At 45.1% G+C, this 24296-nt stretch overlaps 1 protein-coding gene across 16 annotated transcripts in view; it reads left to right on the plus strand.

The window, feature by feature from the left end:
- mical3a (microtubule associated monooxygenase, calponin and LIM domain containing 3a) overlaps positions 1-24296 on the plus strand; it is a 154831-nt gene that overhangs the window by 105840 nt on the left and 24695 nt on the right. For 11 of the 16 annotated variants that reach the window (XM_046310612.1, XM_046310602.1, XM_046310627.1 and 8 more), the window contains 16 exons: positions 1822-2024; positions 4173-4291; positions 4511-4582; positions 4711-4893; positions 6452-6562; positions 7046-7129; positions 9198-9293; positions 9703-9768; positions 10212-10322; positions 10538-10645; positions 13454-13561; positions 14057-14243; positions 15674-15768; positions 19447-19540; positions 23142-23337; positions 23627-23904. In XM_046310612.1, coding sequence (XP_046166568.1) covers positions 1822-2024; positions 4173-4291; positions 4511-4582; positions 4711-4893; positions 6452-6562; positions 7046-7129; positions 9198-9293; positions 9703-9768; positions 10212-10322; positions 10538-10645; positions 13454-13561; positions 14057-14243; positions 15674-15768; positions 19447-19540; positions 23142-23337; positions 23627-23904 — 2111 coding nt within the window. The remainder of the gene's footprint in view (positions 1-1821; positions 2025-4172; positions 4292-4510; positions 4583-4710; positions 4894-6451; positions 6563-7045; positions 7130-9197; positions 9294-9702; positions 9769-10211; positions 10323-10537; positions 10646-13453; positions 13562-14056; positions 14244-15673; positions 15769-19446; positions 19541-23141; positions 23338-23626; positions 23905-24296) is intronic. The other 5 variants (XM_046310708.1, XM_046310732.1, XM_046310717.1 and 2 more) reach the window with 2 other exon arrangements.

Raw genomic sequence — 24296 nt, forward strand, 5'->3', positions numbered from 1 at the left:
TTAAAATAAGTGTTCATTCAGTATTGTTGTAATTGTCATTATTACAAAAAAAAGCACAAAAAAAAAATTGGCTGATTAACCGTTATCGGCCCTTTTGGTCCTCCAATAATCGGTATCGGTATCGGCGTTGAAAAATCATAATCGGTCGACCTCTAATCTGGATGTTGTATTTCTGAACCTATTTTGCCTGTATTTATTATAATCCTCAATGTCTCATCTTTGAGAGCACATCAACTCCTCTCGATTTACAGCATTTCCCTCACTCAGACGACAAATGTGCAAAATTGGCGGGAGGGATGGGGGCATCTCTTTGTCGCGCTGTGCTCAAGTTTATAATGGCTGTCAGTCAAAACCCACACAGCGCTGTTAAATGGAGAACCTGAGCTCTGATGTCATGTATAGCATTTTACTGTACAGCCACTGCGTCCCAATTTAGGAGATTTACCAATGACAAAATCTGCCAATTTCAACACATATATACGGGATGGTGGGAAAGGGTTAAAACTGTCATGGTCCTTGGACTGGAATGTCCTATCTGCTGTGTTTACGGCGTTGTTTGTTAGTAGGAAAGGGTTAAAACTGTCATGGTCCTTGGACTGGAATGTCTGCTGTGTTTACGACGTTGTTTGTTAGTAGCATGTGTTATTTATCTCCTGGCTTTGGCAGTCCAGGCCTTGGTTCAGTCTGTATATCATACTAAATGACGTGACAGCTCACAGTCAAACTGCCTGTTGAGTCAGGGAAAAGGGTGTATATGTGCGAACACACACACACACACACACAGCAGAGACTGACACATTGCCCAACGAGGGGTGAGATGGGGTTGTTACCCTCTCCTGGCTCCACAGCGATTAGCATTATAAGCCATTTGTCTTCTGACTGACGTTACCATGCGGTTGTTCTCCTCTGCTGGCTTTCATAGTCCAGATGATGGTGGGAGGATGATCGGGGGCTGCATGGATGGGGAAATATGCTCTCACAATCACTCCCAGACAGCTGTGATTGGTTCCCACTTCCCATCACTAATGCTGCAGCACTAAACATACAAAGAAGGGGGGTAACATGCTAATGGTTTTACATTGGTTATATATAGGTGAGGTTGTATACAGATGTTTCAAGTATGCTAAATGTTTTTTTCTTCTTTTCATATACAATGTTATCACCCACAACAATTGACATCCACATCATTAGTGGATGTTCAAAACAGTAAGGACATTCTTAATTATTACTAATTACCCCCCCCCCCCACCCAGCCTTCATTTGTTGGGGCATGGACTACAAGATGTCAAAAGCGTTCCACAAGGATGCTGTCGAGTTGTCTGGATGTTCTTTGGGTGGTGGACCATTCTTGATACACATGGGAAACTGTTGAAGGTGAAAAACCCAACAGCGTTGCAGTTCTTGACACAAACCGGTGCAGCCCTGGCACCTACTACCACACCCCGTTCAAAGGCTCTTAAAACTTTTGTCTTGTGCCATTCAGAGGCTGAATGTACATGTCTCAAGGCTTAGAAATCCTTCTTTAACTTGTCTCTTCCCCTTCATCTACACTGATTTTGAAATGGATTTAACACGTGACATCAATAAAGGATCATAGCGTTCATCTGTATTCACCTGGTCAGTCTATATCATGGAAAGAGCAGGTGTTCATAACTTTTGTACATTCAGTGTATAAAGATTATACAACCACAGCATCCACTGCTTCGTGTGTTTGTCATGTTTATTGGGGAAAATCAAGTGATGTTTACATTCACAGTGCTGATGGTTGTGTTGACTCCCCTTTTGACTCCAGGTATTTTCCTGACTCTCTCTGCCCCACAGTGACTTTGACTCCCTGGATGAGCGGGACCAGCAGAAGAACAATCAGCTGGGCTTTGATGTGGCCGAGAGGGAGTTTGGCATCTCACCTTGCATGACGGGCAAGGAGATGTCCCAGGTGGCGGAGCCTGACAAGCTCTCCATGGTCATGTACCTCAGCCAGTTCTACGAGATGTTCAAGGACACAGTGCCCCCTGGGGCCGGAGGTGAGTACTGTATTTTTATTTTATTTTATTTTACCTTTATTTAACAAGGCAAGTCAGTTAAGAACAAATTCTTATTTTCAATGACGGCCTAGGAACAGTGGGTTAACTGCCTGTTCAGGGGCAGGACGACAGATTTGTACCTTGTCAGCCCGGGAATTTGAACTTGCAACCTTCCGGTTACTAGTCCAACGCTCTAACCACTAGGCTACCCTGCCGGTTTTGTAACTTCGTTTTTTGGGGTGCAGGTTGAATGAAATGTTATAGCCGACGTGAGTAAGACCTTTAAACAGTTTAACATTCACAAGGCGGGATTTCAAGGACGCATACTCGGAGCATGCTCTGACCAGCTAGCAAGTGTCTACACTGACACATTCAACCTCTCCCTGACCCAGTCTGTAATACTTACATGTTTCAAACAGACCACCATAGTCCCTGTGCCAAAGAATGCCAAGGTAACCTGCCTAAATGACTATCGCCCCGTAGCACTCACATCTATCCATAAAATGCAAATTCTTTAAATATGTTTTTGACTTTTATCCCCCTTTTTTTCTCCCCAATTTTGTAGTATCCAATTGGTAGTTACATTCTTGTCCCCTACGGACTCAGGAGAGGCAAAGGTCGAGAGCCGCGTGTCCTCCAAAACACAACCCAACCAAGCCGCACTGCTTCTTGATACAATGCCCGCTTAAACCGGAAGCCAGCCGCACCAATGTGTTGGAGGTAAGACCGTGCACCTGGCGACCGTGGCAGTGTGCATTGTGCCCGGCCCGCCACAGGAGTCGCTATTGCACGATGGGACAAGGACATCCCTGCTGGCCAAACCCTCCCCTAACCCGGACGACGCTGTGCCAATTGTGCACCGCCCCATGGGTCTCCCAGGCGCGGCTGGCTGCGACAGAGCCCGGACTCGAATTCAGAATCTCTAGTGGCACAGCTAGTACTGCGATGATTAAATTCTTTGAAAGTCTGGTCATGACACACAACACCATCATCCCAGACACCCTGGACCCACTCCAATTCACATACCCCCCAAAAAGATCCACAGATGATGCAATCTCTATAGCACTCCACACTGCCCTCTACTACTTAGACAAAAGGGATGCCTACGTGAGAATGCTGTTCATTTACTACAGTGCAGCGTTCAACACCATAGTGTCCTTGAAGCTCATCACTAAGCTAAGGACCCTGGGACTAAACACCTCCCTCTGCAACTGGATCCTGGACTTCCTAACAGTCCGCCCGCAGGTGGTAAGGATAGGCAACACATCTGCCATGCTGACCCACAACACGGGGTCCCCTCAGGGGTGCGTGCTTAGTCCCCTCCTGTACACCCTGTTCACCCACGACCCCAACACCATCCTAAAGTTTGCTGACGACGCGACAGTGGTAGGCCTGATCACCAACGACAATGATGCAGTGTATACAGAGGAGGTCAGAGACCTGGCAGTGTGGTGCCAGGACAACAACCTCTCCCTCAACGTCAGTAAGACAAAGGAGCTGATCAGGAAAGGGAGGGCAGAGCACAGCCCCATACCTCACAGCTAGCAGTACAAATTCTCTAACTCTGGAACCAACAGGACCCTGAACAGCTTCTACCCCAAGCCACACTGGACTCTACCACCACACTCACATGCTTACACTGACACCCCAACACACACACACACAGGTCCTGTGTGGCTCAGTTGGTAGAGCATGGCGCTTGCCATGCCAGAGTTGTGGGTTCGATTCTCACGGGGTGACCAGTTTGAAAAAATGAAAATGAAAATATGTCTGCACTCACTACTGTAAGTCGCTCTGGATAAGAGCGTCTGCTAAATGACGTAAATGTAAACGTAACATGCATACATATTTTCTGCTACCTATATATAGCCATGTTATTTTATTTGATAACTATTTTTATATGTTGTTATAATGTTTTAACTCTGCATTGTTAATCTAAGCATTTTACTGTTAATCTACACCCGTTGTCTACGAAGTATGTGACAAAAAAGAAGACTTTGATTCGATGTTAATTCGGCACCAAACAGACTGTACCGGGGAGTGTCCTACCTGAACTTGTCCAATGAGAAATACTTGTTTAAATTAGTGTGCCGTATTGAATGCGACCCTGGTGTACGGCCTTACATTCTCTGTCTGTTACATTTTCAGGGGACCAGAACATGAGCCCTGAGGAGAAGGCTGCGTTGATCAACAGTACAAAGTCCCCCATCTCCTTCCTCAGCAAGTTGGGCCAGAGCATCGCTATCTCACGGAAGCGTAACCCCAAGGTCAGGACTCAAATCAATCAATCAAATAGATTTCATAAAGCCCTTTTCACATCAACAGTAGGAAAAGCACAGTGGCCAGGACCAAATACCCCATTACATCACTGTCAGCAGTCTCATTCCCTTTAACACGGATTACTGTGTTTCTGTCACGTTTTAATGCTAATGTAGGAATCAGTAGGTGTCTGCCTGAAATAACCAGTGACATCATGTGATCGACAGGACAAAAAGGAGAAGGAGGTGGATGGTTTGGGGAAGAGGAGGAAGACCAGTCAGGCTGACCACTCTGAAGACGTGGGTAACACTTTCAAGGGTTCAAACTCAGACGCTGAACTCCACTTCGGAGCTTTGCAAACTGAGAGAAACTGTCACGTAAACTTTATTCTCCGACTGGTCTCTTCCTGTCCATGTGTTTGTAACAGGAAGAGGTTTTGAGGGGTAACTGTGACGACAGGCCATCTAACAGTGCTGCTCTGACAGAAAGGAAGATGAAGGAAGAGTCAGCAGCTCTAGGGAACCACAACAAAGTCAAGTCCATGGCCACCCAGCTCCTCGCCAAGTTTGAGGAGAACGCCCCCGCCGAATCCAAGGGCCTCAAAAGACAGGTATGGAGAGACTCCTATGTGTCTGGTGGGTGTAAGGGGTAGTCTTGCTTGCCTGGGTGTAGGAAGAGACGACAGTGAACTGTTTTAAACATGAGAACTGTTGCTTGGGATCTAGCCTTCCTGGATGGTAAATCACATGGTGACGGTTCTGTTTGCACACAGTGTTGTGTTTGTCAAATAGTAAATATGCAGATCTATTTCATCTCACGGCGTCTAACATGACTAATAGTCCCGTGATGCCAAGTGTGTAGGAGCACTGTACAACTGTATTATTGTGTTGAACACCAGGGCCTGTATGAAGAAGGCTTCTCAGGGTAGGAGTGCTGATCTAGGATCAGTTTTCCCTTTTTTAGGTCATGAATATTTGTGATATAAAGATGGATCAGCACTCCTACTGTGAGAGACGCTTTGTGAATACAGGGCCCAGAATGCTAATATGAACGTGTCCCAGGCCTGGCAGGATATTGTTCCGTGGTAACAGAAGTGCTGATTGTGCTGATTGGCTTGCTCCTCCAGGACTAGGTCATGAATGGGGTTTACAGAGCCAGTCTAAGACCTGATCCTGGGTCAGTCACCCTGAGAGGCCAGTACTGCTGGCCTGGAGCAGTGGGAAGGCTATGTGGGTTAGTGGAACACAAGCCACTATTGTTGACATAGAAAGACACAGGCAGCATTCCAGAGTGTTGCCATTCCACAATGCCTGCGCGGGCTGTGCGTTTTGCAATCGCTACAACTGCTAAGATCGCTGATACTGAGGACCACTTGGTTCATGTAAATTGAATAGATGAAACGTCAGTGAAATAGCATGGCCCAGGTCAAGTGGTGTGCCGAGTGAACAAGCTTTGTGCCGAACGTTTGAAAGGTCTCTCTTTTGGTCACATATTTGTACAATGTAAAATATGATTGATTCACCAGTCTTCAGTTGTCATCTTTCCTAATGGTATAATAACCAGCTACAAATGGCCCATCGAAGACTATGTACATGTTGTTTAATAGGAGCTAAGCCCTACTTACGATGAGTCCCACTGGTGGTAATATCACATTGTATTCTGCTGCTGCTGTTGTTGAATTGTGTCTGTTCCACCAGAATGGCTGGAAGATGAGCCTGTGTGTTGGGTGTTTCCAGCCAATGGGCTTCACTTTTTCACCCCATCTTTGACCCTTCTGCTCTTTGCATGAAATACTGATCATGTATTTGCCAGTGTCCATATTACAGTCCTTAATCCTGTAGTCAATTATAAGCCTGAGATTGGTCCAGCTGGTACAATAATCATGCATGTCATGTTGTAGTCATATTACGTTACACACAGGCAGCATGCTATTCTTATGACAAACTCCATTTCCTTTGAGTCTTTTTCTCCCAGTTACATTTTTCTCCAACCAGCATGTCTCCTCGTGATTCACTTCCCTCTCTCTATTTTTCCTCTCTTCCAACATCTCCTCTCCTCCCACCATGGATCATGACCGTGACTCATGGGGATATTGCTCACCGTGTCCTGGTCTGTTATTGACCATTTTGGCTGTCACACATCTTCCACTCATCTTCCACTGGTCAAAGGGGGATTCTCTGCCCAGTTTGGGTGTCGTCCTGGCGCAGCCCCCTCCCCCTGCCTCCCTGGGCCCCACCAGGGAGCCTGTCCGCCTAGCTCCGGTCCCTGCATGGAGACAGGTAAAGAGTGGACGCCTCACCTCCCTCCCCTAGATCCTAGTCTAACCCCTAAGCAACCTTGCCTCTGCTGTGTTTGACAGTTGTATAGCTTTGTGTCCAGATTGTAGCTTACTAACTGTTATTGATCATAGACATAGCACGTCTCGTTTTCTGTAGACTTTGGAGTGGTGAAACCAGTAGTTTCGATTTTGTTAATGACAACAACAAGAAAAGGTCAGCGTACGTGTTCTAAAACTTCTGGATCTGATAGTTTTGTGTGTATTGCCAGAATAAGCAGCTGTGCGTGGGTGCCGTCCGTTGACTTTTCGACCCAGACGGTGTGTGACGTGACGTCGTGTTTTCTCTTGTCCCGTGTGGATTGTCCCTCTCCATCTTCTTCTCCATCTCCCCTGTCCCGATCTCTTTCTCTCCCCTGTTTTCTCTTGTCTCGTGTGGATTATCCTTCTCCCTCTCCCCTCTCGGTCCCCCTCCGTATTGTCTCAGAAACGCACCCAGCAGCAGGAGCAGCTCAGCTTCCGCTATAAGGAGACGGTCAAGTGTCAGACCCTACCTATCAGAGGGGAGCAGGTACTGCTGACCTGGCTGACGCTGTAGTAGTCCCTGCCTAGTAGGCCATCTCCCCTCTCCAGCTTACCAGCTAACCATGCTATCAGTGCTAGCTACTAGCTAGCCTAGCATCTCATGCCTTCATAGACAGACATGCTTTCACTTTAGATGAGCTCAGTTAGCTTAATTGTGCTAATAATCAAAGATGTAGCTTAGTTAGCTAATCATTGTAGCTTCTTTGTCGTTTCTGTGTAGTTCTTTTTAAATGATAGATGCAGAGTCTAATAGTTTGAGACACATGGCTAGTTCAGAGCTGTGCTTGATTGACCCCTGAAAACTAATCCTCAGTTAATTTGCTGGATATAGTCTGCAATTAAATTAGTTATTATTAGTTAACACACTATTAAGCCATTAAAGGTAGACTCAGCGACTATGATGTAGATGCAGAAAGTAAACAGCATAGTGGAACAGTTTCCACAACAACTAAGAGTGTTGAAGCGCGAGGCTCAACTTCTCTGGTGTTTTGGTGCCCTGCCTACCACACTGTGAACCAGACCCCCAGTGTCCAGTCAGGAGCGTCACAAGCCCTTCTGGTCGGCTACTGCGTAGAGACCTAGCGGTGCCAAAAGCCCTGGTCTGCCCTAGAAAGCCTATGAAAATTGCGATCGGCAGAACGGCCAAACAAGTCATTTTTTGACTGCTGTTTTGGGCTCTAAAATGTGTTTTATTGTGATCAAGTTCGATCCCCACAGTGAATTATTTAAAAGCTTGCTATAAATTGAGATATTTAATTAAATACGGATCCATTCTGACTACTACATTTGCCGTCACACAGAGGACCATATACAGACACAGACCAATCACAGGCCGGCAGGCTACGAGGAGGTTCATTCACACTCTTTGCACGTGTCTCTCAGGCAGGATGAAAACGACATCAACCATGATCCTTTGCTAGTTAGGGCCACTTTCATCATGATCCTTTGCTAGTTAGGGCCACTTTCATCATGATCCTTTGCTAGTTAGGGCCACTTTCATCATGATCCTTTGCTAGTTAGGGCCACTTTCATCATGATCCTTTGCTAGTTAGGGCCACTTTCATCATGATCCTTTGCTAGTTAGGGCCACTTTCATCATGATCCTTTGCTAGTTAGGGCCACTTTCATCATGATCCTTTGCTAGTTAGGGCCACTTTCATCATGATCCTTTGCTAGTTAGGGCCACTTTCATCATGATCCTTTGCTAGTTAGGGCCACTTTCATCATGATCCTTAGCGTTCTTTGTTGTTGTTGTGCCATTCAGCCCCATTCAGCAATATGGCGCTTCCACTTCAAATACTTCATACGCCATCGGTAGTTTTCCATAGGAATACGTGTATGATATCTTGCATCTCGTTCATCTCAATATCTGCGGTGCTGCTCGTGGCAAAGTAATTTAGCTAAGTTTACCTTTAACATCTAGACTGAGTGGACAGTGAGAACCTTCCAATACCACATTTCCATCTCACACACTCATTTTCAGTGATTAGTACTCCATAAGTATACTCTCACTCTCCGCAGTATTTCATGCTTTCCTCCTCATGCGATTTAAAAATATACATATTATTATAATATATATTTTTTCCCTCAGCCCTCTTTTCCCCATTCATCCACAAGGTTTTTGTGGCTGTTGAAGGGGGAAAAAATGCTTGCTCTCATGCTTGCTAACTGTATTCTAACTAGAGTTGGGAAATGTGGTTTATTCGCCATCATTTTCCACATACATCCGGTGGGTGGTCTTTGTGCGCTGTGTGTGTCCTGGTGTGTCGTTCAACAGTGTTGGCGTGAGTGTTTAGTGTAGTAGAATGCCCCTGGTAGTAATGTGAATGAGTGTGTGGGTGAGGGTAGCCCTGTAGCAGATGATTGTTTTAGCCTAGTGGATGTGACTCACGAGTTAAATTGATATTAAAATGTAAATGTGTGTGTTGACTTCAAAAGTGAATTCAGATGAGGTAATATGATACCTTGAATGGTATCGATTTGAATGTGCGTGTTAAATGGTGGACGTCGGTGACACCAGCAAGTGACGGCCTGTCCTCCTCTCCTCACTTAAGCCAAGAAGCGGTACAGAGTGGTGTTCGGGCTCACGGAGCTGCCCTAAGAAAACCATTCTGCTTTCCTCCACCTCCTCGCTCTCTCTTCACTCACAGGTGACCAGTCTGTGCCCTACCAGACCAGACATACTCCCCTGTCCTCTTCCTTGTCGATCTAATACCTTTCCTCTCAGGTCTTACCTTTGTATAAGTTCTCCAAATGTGCTGCCGAAGTAGAAATCTTGACTCTTCCTCCCCTTCCTCTTAGACAACTTCCAATCTAACTAAAATAAACTGTCTAGTCTTAGTTTACATTCTTCTCGTCAGTGGGTTGCTTTTTGTTAACTTTAAGAGGGTTTGCTTATGTTGTGGCTGACCAGTGTGTAGATTGGGGCCTTGTTGCCATACTTTCTGTAGTGGAAGATCTGACACTGTATATAGCATGCTGTGGTTTGCTTATGAAGGCCTAGATCGGAGAAATATGGTCCTAGCTCTCAGTGTGTGTCTGTGTGTGTGTGTCCTTAAGCACTGTGATAGAGACGGTTTGGAGGAGGAAGGGACCACACAGGACCAGACACCTCAGGCTCACCGGGTAACAACCGTGGTTGCATTGGCCTGCTGTAATCAATACTAACCCTTGGGGAACGAACAACCCAGACAGAGTGTGTGTGACTGGATGTCTCTACGGATTGTGTGGGGGAGAACGGAAGGAATTGTTGTGGGCAGACTCTAATGGTTGGCACGAACAACAATCAAAGGGTTAAGCAGGTGATGACTTGTGCCATTTCAGGGCTAGTTTCATTTGGGCACGGTTGTTGTTTGTTTTCTTGTACCATAGCAGTGCTTCCATGCTAACTCATATACAGTATGAATACATAATATGTCTGCCCTTTGTCGTTAGTGGTCTCATATTTAATAGCCTTTCATAGGGTTTTAGGCAAACCATACCAGCTAACTGCATCAACCCAGTGTCATCGAGTTTTGGGGAAAACACACTGTAAACACACACAAGGCTTACCTTGGTTTGCTCTGCAGAAATGGGAATCCGTGCAGCTTGAGGAACCAGAGCCTATTCACATCCCTAGCATCCAGGAGAGGTCTGCGTGGCTAGTCGCTAAGTTTAAGGGTAAACCCGAGAAACTAAAGGTGAATACCAAACCGTGCTGTCTAGAATCAGTCAATCCGTTATCTGTAAGTGATAGGCCTACTAGATGTATTGCATTTGTGAATAGTTTGTGTCTTTAGTGGCAGTGTTGGTTTACTCCAGTACACTTCATAATTCTTCATGATTCTGATCATTCTCATTCCTGTTGCCTTCTCTAAACAGTCCCATTTCTCTGTCCTCTCCCTTTCCCCTGGAGCTGAAGAAAAAGCCCTCGCGTTTCTTTATAGAACAGTGGCACCTGTCAGCCAGAACCCTCAGCCAGAACACGCAAAGCCTCCTCTCCCCCCCTGAAGCTCTTGGTCAGGTATCCTCTCCTGCCTGGGGACTAAAGACCTGCAGTGTGGAGCTGGCACTAACACACCTCTGCTTCCTGGAAACACGACCACCTTTTACACTGATTTCCATAGATTGGCTCGATTAGAATTATACAGCACTCATCTCTAAGATAGATCTACTGCCATGAAGGACCGCTGCATTGTAATATTTCTCTGACTGCTAACCTCATAAGTTGACCGAGGCTGAATTTGCCCCTGTGTTTCTACTGCATGGCAAATGGAGATCAATGAAAAATGGTTGATAAGGGATGTGAAGGTGCAGCATTCGTGACATCCTTGTTAGTAAGCATAGGTCAGGCAAACCTGTCACGTAAAAATCACTTCAACCAGTAACGCAAACCTCTACGATCTTTCCTGGTTAAATAAAGGCGAACTAACGTCAGGGTCTTGCGTGGAGCACGGGGATGTTTTGTAGAACAGCACTAAAAATACCATTCCACGTCTAAACTCTGCCTTCCCATTCCTATTCTATTCTTTTGTAAACGAATAATGACTTATTCTGCAGGAGATCGAACCGCTGCGCTCTGATGACCAACTGTCACGACGTGCCTTTAGTGTACAGGAGAGGGCTGAGCAGCTAGCCCCGCAGTTTCAAGGCAAGCTGGCAAATCCACAGGTGATATACTGTACGCCACCGCCGCTCGATAGCCCCGAGTCCAAATCCCAAGTCAAGGACTTTACGACTACCTAGGAACCGGCCTCGTCTCTGACCTCTTTAGCCACTTTACTATTTATCATGACTGTCAGATGGAGCGATAAACTGATCAATAAAAAACACTTGGGTTTCGATTAGTCATACTATTTGCTCAGTATCAGTCGTCACTGTTCTGTAGAATTGGAATGTGAGGGATTTTCATATCAGCTTCTTTTACATCTTTCCTCATTTGTCTTTTCTCTAACCAAGTCATCCTGCCATAACTGCCCTTTCTCTTCCCTCTTTTCCCCCCTGGAATCCACGAAAAAACCCCTTGCATTTCTGTATACAAAAGGGGCACCTGTCCCACAGCCAGAACCCAGAGAGCCCCCTCTCCTCCCCTGAAACTCTGAGACCGGTAGCCCCTCCCTTCTGGGAAGATTGACAGTTGAAATCACCCTAACACTCACTGGCTCTTGAAGACGGGCCAAATAACTCACTGCCTGGCCTGTGATATGTAATTGAACTGATCTCCAATGTGTGTCCTAACAAGCAAGTTCACACTGCATACAGGAATGGTTCATATGATGTATGGATGTAAAAACGCATCCTGCCGTTTTCGTCAAAGATACTACTCAGATTGCTGTGGTGAAAAGTGTGATGCCACTGAAATGTGGAAGAGAGTGTACTGTAGTCATAGCCATACGATTTATTTATGTTCCAATAGATTGCTGTAAGTAGTCCCTTAGGTGTGGCCTGCATTGCATTTCAGTTGTGTGGTCTCTGTGCTTAGGGGAGTCCTTGCCTGATGTTTTGGCCTCAATACAGTTGAATTTGATCCTCATGTTCATAAGCCCTGTTCTGTTCCAACTGGGCTGGTGTAATCACGCCCCAGAGATGTGCCACTGTAATACACCATGGTATATTTACGGTAAATCAGCCATACTTTAAAATATTTCAATCTCTTTTCTATGGCTTACGCTGTGCTAACTGACCTCAATTCTGTCTCTCTGCAGGAAAAATGTTATTTTGGGATCTTTGTTGATCTAATCCGGGCCGTTTTTAGGGTTACAGCTGAAGCGCGTTTGAGATATTACAGTGAATCTCTGCTCTTTTGAATGTGCACAGTTGATCCTAACTTCCTGTGTCCACGGTGACCAACTATCTTTCTTGTTTTCTTAGCCAAAGGGGAGCGCAGGAAACATTAACACCATACATCTGTGTGTGTTTGTGTGAGCGTGCCTGTGTATATGGGTATAAGCGCATATAGACACAGTCAAAGTCCAGGATCATACTCAGCCTCACAGAGCCAGTCAACAGCTTTCGCTCCTCATTAAAGTAATGGTGTGTACACATCACATGTGTTTTATTGCTTCAAATCAAATAGGCTTTCTGTCGGACACTGCATGTGGCGCGGTGTGGGTAATGGCTTTCTTTGTGCCAATGAGGGTTCGAGAGTTGTATGCAGTTGGTTTGCACGTATTTCTCTTCTGTTGAAAATACTCATTCGAAGCAGTTCATTGGGTGGGGCTGGTGGGCTGATCAACTGAACATGGCCTAGTTTCCCTCTCACGATCAGTTGAATATTTTTGCCCTTTAGTGCCTTACATAGTGTACTACCTCACATCCCATCATAGTTTACCCCTCTTCCTCATACAACTCCTTCTACTCTGCCATTTGGTTTTGTCTTTTCTCTCATCCGTAAAGGGATACTTCGGGATGTTGGCAATGAGGCCCTTTTATCTACTTCCCCAGAGTCAGATGAACTCGTGGATACCATTTGTATGTCTCTGCGTGCAGTTTGAAGGAAGTTGCGAACTAGTGCTAGCGCAATTGCTAACTAGCCTTAGCATAATGACTGGAAGTCTACAATTGGCTCATTAATCCCCCTCCTCTCCCCTGTAACTATTCCCCAGGTCGTTGCTGCAAATGAGAACGTGTTCTCAGTCAACTTACCTGGTAAAATAACGGATAAATAAAAATAAAATAAAAAGTATCGTCTACATTGCTAGGAGATACCATAGACTTCCAGTCATTGCACTAATCCCGAAGTATCCCTTTGTCTTGGCATGTCTTTCTTTTTCCTCTCTCTTTGTCTTTCTCATCCTACTGTCCTTTCTTTCTCTCTCTCTGCCTCCGATAGAGCTATTTAAAGATGTACACAGGGGAAGTGAGCTTATTGGCTGAGCAGATAGCCAATCAGCTTCAGCCTCAAGAGGAACCTAAGCCCTTACTTGACAAGAGGGAGTTGGTAAGAGCCAATGGCATCGTAGGACACTAGGCATGTTGTAGACCCAAGAGTGAAGTGACTCCAGCTAGGGAACGTAAATGTGGTGTTTGGTGATGATGAGTGTAACGAGGACTTCCTTCTAGTTCTAGAGACAGATTGTGTGTGTGTGTGTGTGTTAGGAACTCTGTGACCAGTGTTCTGTGTGTGTGAAACATTTGACCCCACTTAAGCGTTGTGGCCTTTTGTGGTGGCTATAATCTCAGGTGTTTCTGAAAATCTTTTGCCTGGTGTTAAAAATAAATAAAATGTCAGTGGCTAATTCACAGCCATAATCTACTAGGTTGTGAATGGTTTGATATCAATGGAACATTTGATCCCATATCCCCTAACTCTCTACCAGTTAGATTTTTCCCACTTAGTTGTGAAGCCGGGGGCTTCAGGAAAATGGCCTCCCACTCTCCTCATCTCTCTTTACCTCTCCCCAGCCCCTAATACTGTCTCCTCTCACCCTTACAGAGTTCCCTGAGGAAGGAGTTCCCCCAGAACATCGGGGGCAGTGACGTGTGCTTCTTCTGCCGGAAGCGTGTGTACGTGATGGAGCGGCTGAGTGCCGAGGGCAAGTTCTTCCACCGCAGCTGCTTCAAGTGTGACTACTGCGGCACCACACTACGACTTTCGTCCTACGCCTTCGATGTGGAGGACGGTACGTGGAGGAAGACCCTACTTTAAAGCCACCTGTTGTGGTTCCAATGTGTAGTGTGCTTTTCGCTCAGTACAGATATGTTTGTGCTGTCTTCCCATTGAATGACTGTAGGAGTTGGTAACGTCATACAAACAGTTCTGGGATCAGACTAAGACAAATGTACACTGAGTGTACAAAACATTAAGGAAACATGCTCTTTCCATGGCAGACCAGGTGAATCCAGGTGAAAGCTATGATCCCTTATTGATGTCACTTGTTAAATCCACTTCAATCAGTGTAGATGAAGGGGAGGAGACAAGTTAAAGAAGGTTTTTTAAGCCTCGAGACAATTTGAGACATGGATTGTGTGTGTGGGCCATTCAGGGGCTGAATGGGCAAGACAAAAGATTGAACTGCCTTTGAACGGGGTATTTTACTAGGTGCCAGGTGCACTGGGTTGAGTGTGTCAAGAACTGCAACACTGCTGGGTTGTTCATGCTCAACAGTTTCCTATGTGTATCATGAATGGTCCACCACCCAAAGGACATTCAGCCAACTTGACACAACTGTGGGAAGCATTGGAGTCAACATGGGCCAGCATCCCTGTGGAACGCTTTCGTCACCTTTGTAGATTCCATGCCCCGGTGAATTGAGGCTGTTTTGAGGGCAAAGGGGGGTGCAATTCAATATTAGGAAGGTGTTGCTAATGTTTTGTCACACTGAGTGTACGTGTGAATAGATACAGCTTGCATACACTGTTGATATGTTCACAGAAACATCCCGCTGAATGACACAATCACTTTGTTTTGACTAAATTCAAACAGGGCACAGACATTTCTGACACACAATACGGTCAATTTAGACTCAAAGGCACCTGGTACATGATGAAGGTACTGTAAAAAGTGTTGACTCATAGACACACACACACACACACACGCTATGCCAAGCTTTGTCCTTGTGGTTACAGTAAGAGTCATCATATTGTTCTCATAGTGTCTGCTGCATGATTTATTCATTTTCTCTCTCTGAGTGTCACAAGGCCTCTCTTGTGCTCATGGAACAAGTAGCAAATTGTTCGCAATGACAAGAGTGGCTGTTTCTCCCAGTTTTAGTTTGTGATCCCAGTCATCCCACTGGTAGAGCAGACTCCAGAATGCCCAGTAGGAACTTAGGGAGGGAGGACAAAATGTTGTCTTTCTATGTACAGCACACACACACACACACACACACACACACACACACACACACACACACACACACACACACACACACACACACACACACACACACACACACACACACACACACACACACACACACACACACACACACACACACACACACAGGCTTTCACGGCACTGAAGAGTATGCAACAGTCAGATGAGGTTAATGCAGTCTGCAGTATGTTTGTTCTGCACTGGTTTAGTACTTTTCTGTCTCCTCTCCTCCAGGAAAGTTTTACTGCAAGCCCCACTACTGTTACCGCTCGTCTGGTCAGGCTCAGAGGAAGAGGCCGGCACCGACCCCTGCTCTGCTCAATGCTAAGGTACTACTGACTCATCATCTCCCCCCCCACACACACACTCATTCTCACTCTCTTACACCCTTTCTCTCTCTCACCCTATCTCACCCTCTCTCTCTCTCAATTCAATTGAAGGGGCTTTATTGACATGGGAAACATATGTTAACATTGCCAAAGCAAGTGAAGTAGATAATATACAAAAGTGAAATAAACAATAAAAATTAACAGTAAACATTACACTCATAGAAGTTCCAAAATAATAAAGACATTACAAATGTCATATTTTGTATATTTAATCTTGTAACGATGTGCAAATGGTTAAAGTACAAAAGGGGACAATAAATAAACATAAATATGAGTTGTATTTACAATGGTTTTTGTTCTTCACTGGTTGGCCTTGTGGCAACAGGTCCCAAATATTGCTGCTGTGATGGCACACTGTGGTATTTTACCCTATAGATAAGGGAGTTTATCAAAATCGTGTTTGTTCTCAAATTCTTTGTGGATCTGTGTAATCTGAGGGAAATATGTGTCTCTAAAATGGTCACACATTTGGCAGGAGGTTAGGAAGTGCAGCTCAGTTTCCACCTAATTTTGTGGGCAGTGAGCTCATAGCCTTTCTCAATAGCAAGGCTATGCTCACTGAGTCTGTACATAGTCAAAGCTTTCCTTAAGTTTGGGTCAGTCACAGTGGTCAGGTAGTCTGCCACTGTGTACTCTCTGTTTAGGGCCAAATAGCATTCTAGTTTGTCCTGTTTTTTTTTTTTTGTTAATTCTTTCCAATGTGTCAAGTAATTATCTTTTTGTTTTCTCATGATTTGGTTGAGTCTAATTGTGTTGCTGTCCTGGGGCTCTGTGGGGTGTGTTTGTGAACAGAGCCCCAGGACCAGCTTGCTTAGGGAACTCTTCTCCAGGTTCATTTCTGTAGGTGATGGCTTTGTTATGGAAGGTTTCTGGAATCCCTTCCTTTTCGGTGGTTGTAAAATTTAACGGCTCTTTTCTGGATTTTGATAATTAGCGGGTATCGGCCTAATTCTGCACAGCGTGCATTATTTGGTGTTTTACGTTGTATACGGAATTAGAATGCCCTTCTTGCCTTGTCTCTCAGATTGTTCACAGCTTTGTGGAAGTTACGTGTGGCGCTGATGTTTAGGCCAAGGTATTTATCATTTTTTTTTGTGTGTTCTAGGGCAACGGTGTCCAGATGGAATTTGTATTTGTGGTCCTGGCGACTGGACCTTTTTTGGAACACCATTATTTTGGTCTTACTGAGATTTACTGTCAGGGCCCAGGTCTGGCAGAATCTGTGCAGAAGATCTAGGTGCTGCTGTAGGATGATGTTAGAGTTTTATTATAGCCAATTGGAATTTGTTGTCTGTATATTTTATCATTTCATTGAGGATACCATCAACACCACAGGCCTTTTTGGGTTGGAGGGTTTTTATTTTATCCTGTAGTTCATTCAAGGTAATGGGAGAATCCAGTGGGTTCTGGTAGTCTTTAATAGTTGTTTCTAAGATTTGTATTTGTTCATGATTTTGCGGTTTGTTCTTTGTTATAGAGACAAAAGATTGGAGAAGTGGTTTACCCATACGTCTCCGTTTTGGATAGATAATTCTTCCTGTTGTTCTTTGTTTAGTGTCTTCCAATTTTCCCAGAAGTGGTTAGTCTATGGATTCTTCAATTACATTGAGCTGATTTCTGACGTGCTGTTCCTTCTTTTTCTGTAGTGTATTTCTGTATTGTTTTAGTGATTCACCATAGTGAAGGCGTAGACTCCGGTGTTCTGGGTCTCTATGTTTTTGGTTGGACAGGTTTCTCAATTTCTTTCTTAGGTTTTTGCGTTCTTCATCAAACTATTTGTCGTTGTTGTTCATTTTCTTAGGTTTTCTGTTTGAAATGTTTAAATTTCATAGGGAAGCTGAGAGGTCAAATATACTGTTTAGATTTTCTACTGCCAGCATTACACCTTCACTATTACAGTGAAACATTTTGTCCAGGAAATTGTCTAGAAGGGATTGAATTTGTTGTTGCCCAATTGTTTTTTGGTACACACTACTCTCCTTCAATCTATAGCATTTAAAAATATATATTATTCACCTCCTTTGGCTCATGATTGAGTATTGCTCTGTTCAAGAAGAGTGTATTTGCTGTGATCTGATAGGGGTGTCAGTGGGCTGACTGTGAACGCTCTGAGAGACTCTGGGTTGAGGTCAGTGATGAAGTAGTCTACAGTACTGCTGCCAAGAGATGAGCTATATGTGTACCTACCGTAGGAGTCCCCTCGAAGCCTACGATTCCTGCTCTTTAGGCCAAAGGCAGATGACCTCAGACCTTGTATATTCCAGGATGAGATGGTAGAAGCTTTGTGGTCCATATGTACATACCCAGTGTGCGACAGAGCTGCAGGAGTTGTGACCCGTTTTTGTTGGTTATGTTGTCATGGTTGTGCCTAGGGGGGCATATGGGGGAGAGAATGCTGTCCCCTCCAGGTAGGTGCTTGTCCCCCTGTTTGCTGATGGTGTCAGGTTCTTGTCTAGTTCTGGCACTTAGGTCGCCACAAACTAGTACAGGACCCTGGGTCTGGAAATTGTTGATCTCCCCCTCTAAGATGGAGAAGCTGCCATCGTTAATGGGGGTTCTATTGGGGGGGATATAGGTAGGACACATGAGGATATTTTTCTCTATTGAGAGAATTCCCTTATTAATATCTAGCCAGATGTAAAATGTTCCTGTTTTGATTAATTGAATAGAGTGAGTTAGGACTGCTCTATACCAAATTAGCATACCCCCGGAGTCTCTTCCCTGTTTCACATCTGGTAGTTTGGTGGATGGGACTACCAGCTCTCAGTAACCTAGATGGCAACCAGTGGGTCCGTCTCCTTTACACCATGTTTCTTGTAGGATGACAATGTCTATATTTCCAATTTCTTTGATGAAGTCTGGGTTCCTGCTCTTTAGGCCAAAGGCAGATGACCTCAGACCTTGTATATTCCAGGATGAGAGAGTAAAAGCTTTGTGTTCCGTAGTGTCTAGTGTTGTTTTTGTGTGGTTTAGGCCCGGACCATCACAGTAGGTGTGAGCAGAGCATGTTGAGCATCTGATACATATCTCTTAGGTAGCAGGATGGGGCTTGGGCGGGTGTAATAGTGGGGGTTGGACCTGTTGCTCTGCCCACAGCCTGGGCATATGTCCTGCTATCATGTTGAGGTCTTTGCCGCAGGGGTGGGGGGTATGGGGTGGACAGAAGGGGCATAGGTATGATATGGGGGGGCCTATATAGAGTGTGGCCAGGGTTTGTTTGGGGTGGTCTTAGCTGGTTGGGGTGTGGTTGGTGATGCTGTGCCCTGGGTGTAGGTCCTCTTGGCGTGGGTTCTCTCAGTGCAGGTCCTTCAGGAGGGGGTCTTTCAGGTCTGGGAGGGTGTCTCGCTGGTCTCGGCGGGGTGTCCGTTGCTCTGTTGCTCCTGTGTGAAGTACTGGGGCTACAGTTTAGGGTGACGTCCGTCATGGTCCTGGCAAAAGTTGGGATGGCTGCCGTATTGTGTGGACTAGCTCTCTGAGCTCTACCATGTCTCTCTCCAGCTCTGTGAATTTATTCCTCTCAATCTCTCACTCTCACACTGGATCTGTTTCGTAGGATAATCAGGAGGTGTAGGATGTGTATTGACCCCCTCCTCCCCTGCACTTCTGTCTCGTCTCCAGGACAACCAGGCTTCCTTGCCCGCGGCGGTCACTGTGGACTCCCCCGGGAGGGGGGCGATGGCATCCCCTTCCCCCACCGAGCGCCGGTCCTCAGGTACCCCCACTATCCCGCTTTCCTCACCTCTAGCTGTGGTGCCACTGCCCTGCTTGGCCTCGCTGGCCCGGGGGAGTAGGGAGTGGCCCCTGCGCACCCTCTGCCGGACCCTCTCCTGGACCTGCCACCAGGTGGCACTAAACCCCTTCGACTCGCCATTCCTTTGTACCTACTGTGTCTACCTCCTCTGCTGTTTCACCCTCAACGCCCTGCTCAATCTCCTAGCATGACCTGTAGCATGGTGTACTACAGTGCCCACAATGCTTTGTATAACATCCCGTCTCCCTATGACGTCTGACTTCACTTCACCAACTAATTACTCTGAGTGAAACTGTATAGATCTAAGCTAGCATCCTCTATCCGTCTTTCGTATAGCTTGTTGACTTGCTGTCCTGTTGATGTAAATCTTGTGATTCTGTGTGTGTGGTATTTATTTCTTGAAGATGCAGCATTCCCTCCCATTCGTATCCAATTTGGGATTGATTTTGGCTAGTAAAGTAGCCCGGCCGTCAGCTAGATTTGAAACAAATGGTGCATCTTCTTCTTCTTAATTTCTCGGCCTGGAAATTAAAATAACAGTCAGGCAAAATGATGAGCCTTCGCTGTTTTCTTCTGTGGTTTTTAAGACCATTATACTCAAGTGACCTTTTCTCACTGACTTATAGTAATTTAACAGTAACCTGTTGAATTGTAACCTGTAGTTATGTACATTAAATGTCGTATTATCTACATTTATTTATGATATTTAACATGTTATATTACTCAAGAAGTAAATTGTGTGCTCTTTTGCCTGCCTGTGCTTTAATCGATAGCCAAACTTGTGATTGTAACCTGTAGTGGCCTGTGACTTTCTCAGCTTTGTCTTCTCCTTTTTGACCCGCTGACTAGAGCGTGCCTGTATCAGTGCTTGTGATTGGTTCTCTGTAAGCTTTACCTTTTCACCCTCCTATCAGAGCAGCCCGAAGCCAAAAGCTAGTGCTTGAAACAGTGCTTGTGATTGGCCCCTTGTGAGATCCACCCTCCCTCTCCTCTCTGACCATACCGTCAGTGGCTGTCTTGTCTGTCCTCCTGCATTCCCACCTTCTCTCTTTGCATACGAACACCTCTACTGCCTTTCCTAAAATGTTACATTTCTCTTGCATGTACTGTGGGGTCATAGATGTAATAGCTGAAACGTGTAGCTTGATATATCTAATGTCAGGCGAATGATCTGAATTGGGAAGTTTGTATCTTAGATTATTTTAATAGGTCATCTGTAGGCCTACTATGCCAGTATTATAATTGAGGTAAATATAAGGCTTTCACCCCCCCCCAGCACATTTATACTTGGAACTAAAGATATATTATATAAGATATAGGCAGGCCGCAGACATATGACATATATTACCTGATAATGGCAATGACCTTGATCATCTCGTAACACATGCTGACCTTTGGGAATCCCTATCATTTCTGTTATAGTCTTTAGAGGTTAGTGGAATAAGACGAATTGGCTCGAGAATCTATCGTCTCATGATGCAGACCGTGTAATTGCCCTCTAAATGCTCCCCTGTGATACTAGAGTTCTGCATTCTTCAGTTTCACTCATCTGACATGAACTGTCACCACTAGCACCAGCTCATGAAAACAAATCAAATATCACACTCACTACCACACCATGCTTTGGTGAGTGTTGCGTAAGGTCATTGCTTACAACACATTGTCTGTTGGTAAGTTTCTCACTCCCTTAACTTATAAGCTACATTTAGAATTTTAAAGAAAACATTTCTAAGGGTTGCTGTGCCCTGTAGATGCGGTAAAATGGTAAATGGAACATGACCCAAACCATTTTTACGCGTTGGAAATGCGTAAAAAATCCCCTCATTGCTCACCACCAGAATTAGCTGTCATTTAGGCTGTTGTTTATACTGTATGTGTATTTCACAATATTCTGAGGTAAAAATCTGATGGATGTCAATATCACTTATCAACTGCATTACAGTTAAACTACTTTGACTACCGCGACTAATTTATGCTAGCTATCCAACTAGCTCATACGAATGGGAGTTATGCAGCGAAAATAGCCAAATATATCAAAATCTGACTTCAGTAACCACATTGTGGGCCTTTTACAATATACACTGAGTGTACAAAACATCATTAAGGACACCTTCCTAATATTGAGTTGCACCCTCCCCTTCTCCACAACGTGGAGATAAGGAATAACAAAATATATTTATTAACTTAATTAACCTAAATACAATTAACAATGGTATGTGTAGTCAGTAGTGTAAGTGAGTGGTTGCGTGCATAAATGTGATAATGAGGGGTGTTGAAAGGTGCCAACGCAAACAAACAAAAACAGCCACGCCCAAAATCTATCAATGTCTGCATGGAGAGAGTCTCCTCAATGAATGGGGGAAGAGGTGCATTTATCCTGGGACACACCCAAGCCCAGGTGTGTCCCATTTGTCCGCCCACCGACATCCTATTAAGGAAAACAAGAGCAAAGGGAAAGAATTTGGCAGACAGACTGGGAGGGTCGTCACACTTGGTACATACGGGAAACTGTTGAGTGTGGGGGGAAAAAACAGCAGCGTTGCAGTTCTTGACACAAACCTGTGCGCCTGGCAGCTACTCCCATATCCCGTTCAAAGGCACTTAAGTATTTTGTCTTGCCCATTCCCCCTCTGAATCGCCCACAAACACAATCCATGTCTCCAATTGTCTCAAGGCATTAAAATCCTTCTTTAACCTCCCCTTCATCTATACTGATTTTGAAGTGGATTTAACAAGAGACCTCAATAAGGGGTCATAGCTTTCACCTGGTCTGTCATGGAAAAGGCATGTGTCCTTAATGTTTTGTACACTCTGTGTATAAATCCTTATGGATTTGACGAATATCCACTTTGTTATATCAGGTTTGTTGAATGTGCCTCAATGACGGCGTCAGTGTCCTGTGTTCCATTGACATCTTTACCGCATCTGTGCTACTGTATAATCTCACCTCAAATTTCGACTTTCAGTGTCTGTCAGCTTTAAGAGTTGCTTCCTAGGATGGGAAACAGGCAAAGTAGTACCAACCTTTACCCTGTTGCATATAGAATGTTATATAGTTCTATAAAGTATCAATAATATACGCTATATATATTGGATTTGTGAGACACTGTAGGAAACAAACATTTCTGCAATAAATTATTAGAATGGCTGTGTTTTTGTCCTGTTTTTCCTAGATTCCAAAAGAAATGTGTATATAAACCAAACAAAAATATCTCAAACGTGACACAAATCAGTTGATAGAAAATGAGCCACAATAAATCCTTGCCCAACTATAGTCGTGGAAGAAACATGGATGGAAACGTGATTATGGAAGAGATCTGGTTTCTGGTAGCATGTTGTTATACAGTAGGCCCAGTATACTGGTCCCATGGTATAGTGCAAACCTTGAGAGAAGTTGCAGAGGAGCATAGCCCCAGTTTGAATGAAAGCTGAGCCTGCCTAGTGTCTACAAGCCTCGCATGGCTCTTGCGCTGCGGTATCCCTCCCGCTCCTCTCCTCGACCGTGCTACCTATGATTTCTCAGTTGCCTGTCTGTATTCTCTCCCCCTCCGGTCCACCCCAGTCCCGGAGGTGAACGGGCTGCAGGAGCCCAGCCTGGCTAAGCGTCTGCGGGGCACGCCGGAGCGCATCGAGCTGGAGAACTACCGTCTGTCTCTGCAGCGGGAGGAGGACCTAGAGGAGGTGCCAGAGGAGACGCTGGCCGAACACAACCTAAGCAGTGTGTTGGACAAGGACGCGCACGCAGACCTGGGCTCCAGGTGAGACCACAGAGGAACAGTCAACTCTGCATGGGGTGACCTGTGGCAACAACTGTTGAATCTCAGCAATTTAACATAGGTCTATATATAGTCATGTATACAAAGCTTGGCAGATACTTAAATTATCATTTTAATATTGCATGTTCGTATGTGATGATCGTTATGGTTAGTGTTTTTCTAGTACTGGATACATACAGTGCCAGTAAGTGTTGTTGGTATATATCCCCTTCCATGATGACTCCATCCCTGCCTGCTCTAACTTGCACCTCCCTCCCTTGCTTTCATACAGCAGCTCTGAGTCTGACATGGAGGAAGAGGACCAGGATGAAGAGGAGCAACATGAGGAGGAGCAGCAGGAGCCCCCCAGCCCCTCAGACCTGGGAGGAGTACCCTGGAAGGAGGCTGTGGAGCTCCATGCCAAGCTGAAGACTGACAGCGACCCAGGGGCTGAGGGAGAGGACGGTGAGGGAGAGGACGAGACACATGGTCACATTGCTAGGGATCTAGAAGTGGAGGAGGAGGAAGATGACGAAGAAGAGGAGGACGATGAGGCGGAATCGACTGATGGTAAACATTTTTTTGAAGTTTCGCAAACATCTATGCAGTTTGTCTGAGGTTTTCAGATGTCCTGTTGGCGTGCCGATCCTTAATATTCTGTCTGTTCTGATTCAATGACAAGGTAGTAATATGACATTTCTGAATGTAGCTGCTGTTTCTAGGTGTTCAGTCAGTGGGTTCTGAGAGGTAGCCTCCAGTAAACTGGTGTCAGAGCCAGAGGGATGTCCATGTTTTTCCTATGAGGTCTTCCTCATCCCTCCTCCTCATATGTATGTGAGCATTCAGTCTTCATCTCAGCTCTGTGACAATTTATCTCAGAACAGACTGAATCTGCTTCTTGTAGAAAAGTGTACCTTTTTCACCTGTCATTGTAAAGTCATCGTTTTCCTCATCTTCTCCAT

The sequence above is a fragment of the Oncorhynchus gorbuscha genome, linkage group LG02, assembly GCF_021184085.1.
Source record: "Oncorhynchus gorbuscha isolate QuinsamMale2020 ecotype Even-year linkage group LG02, OgorEven_v1.0, whole genome shotgun sequence".
Classification (NCBI taxonomy): Eukaryota; Metazoa; Chordata; class Actinopteri; order Salmoniformes; family Salmonidae; genus Oncorhynchus; species Oncorhynchus gorbuscha.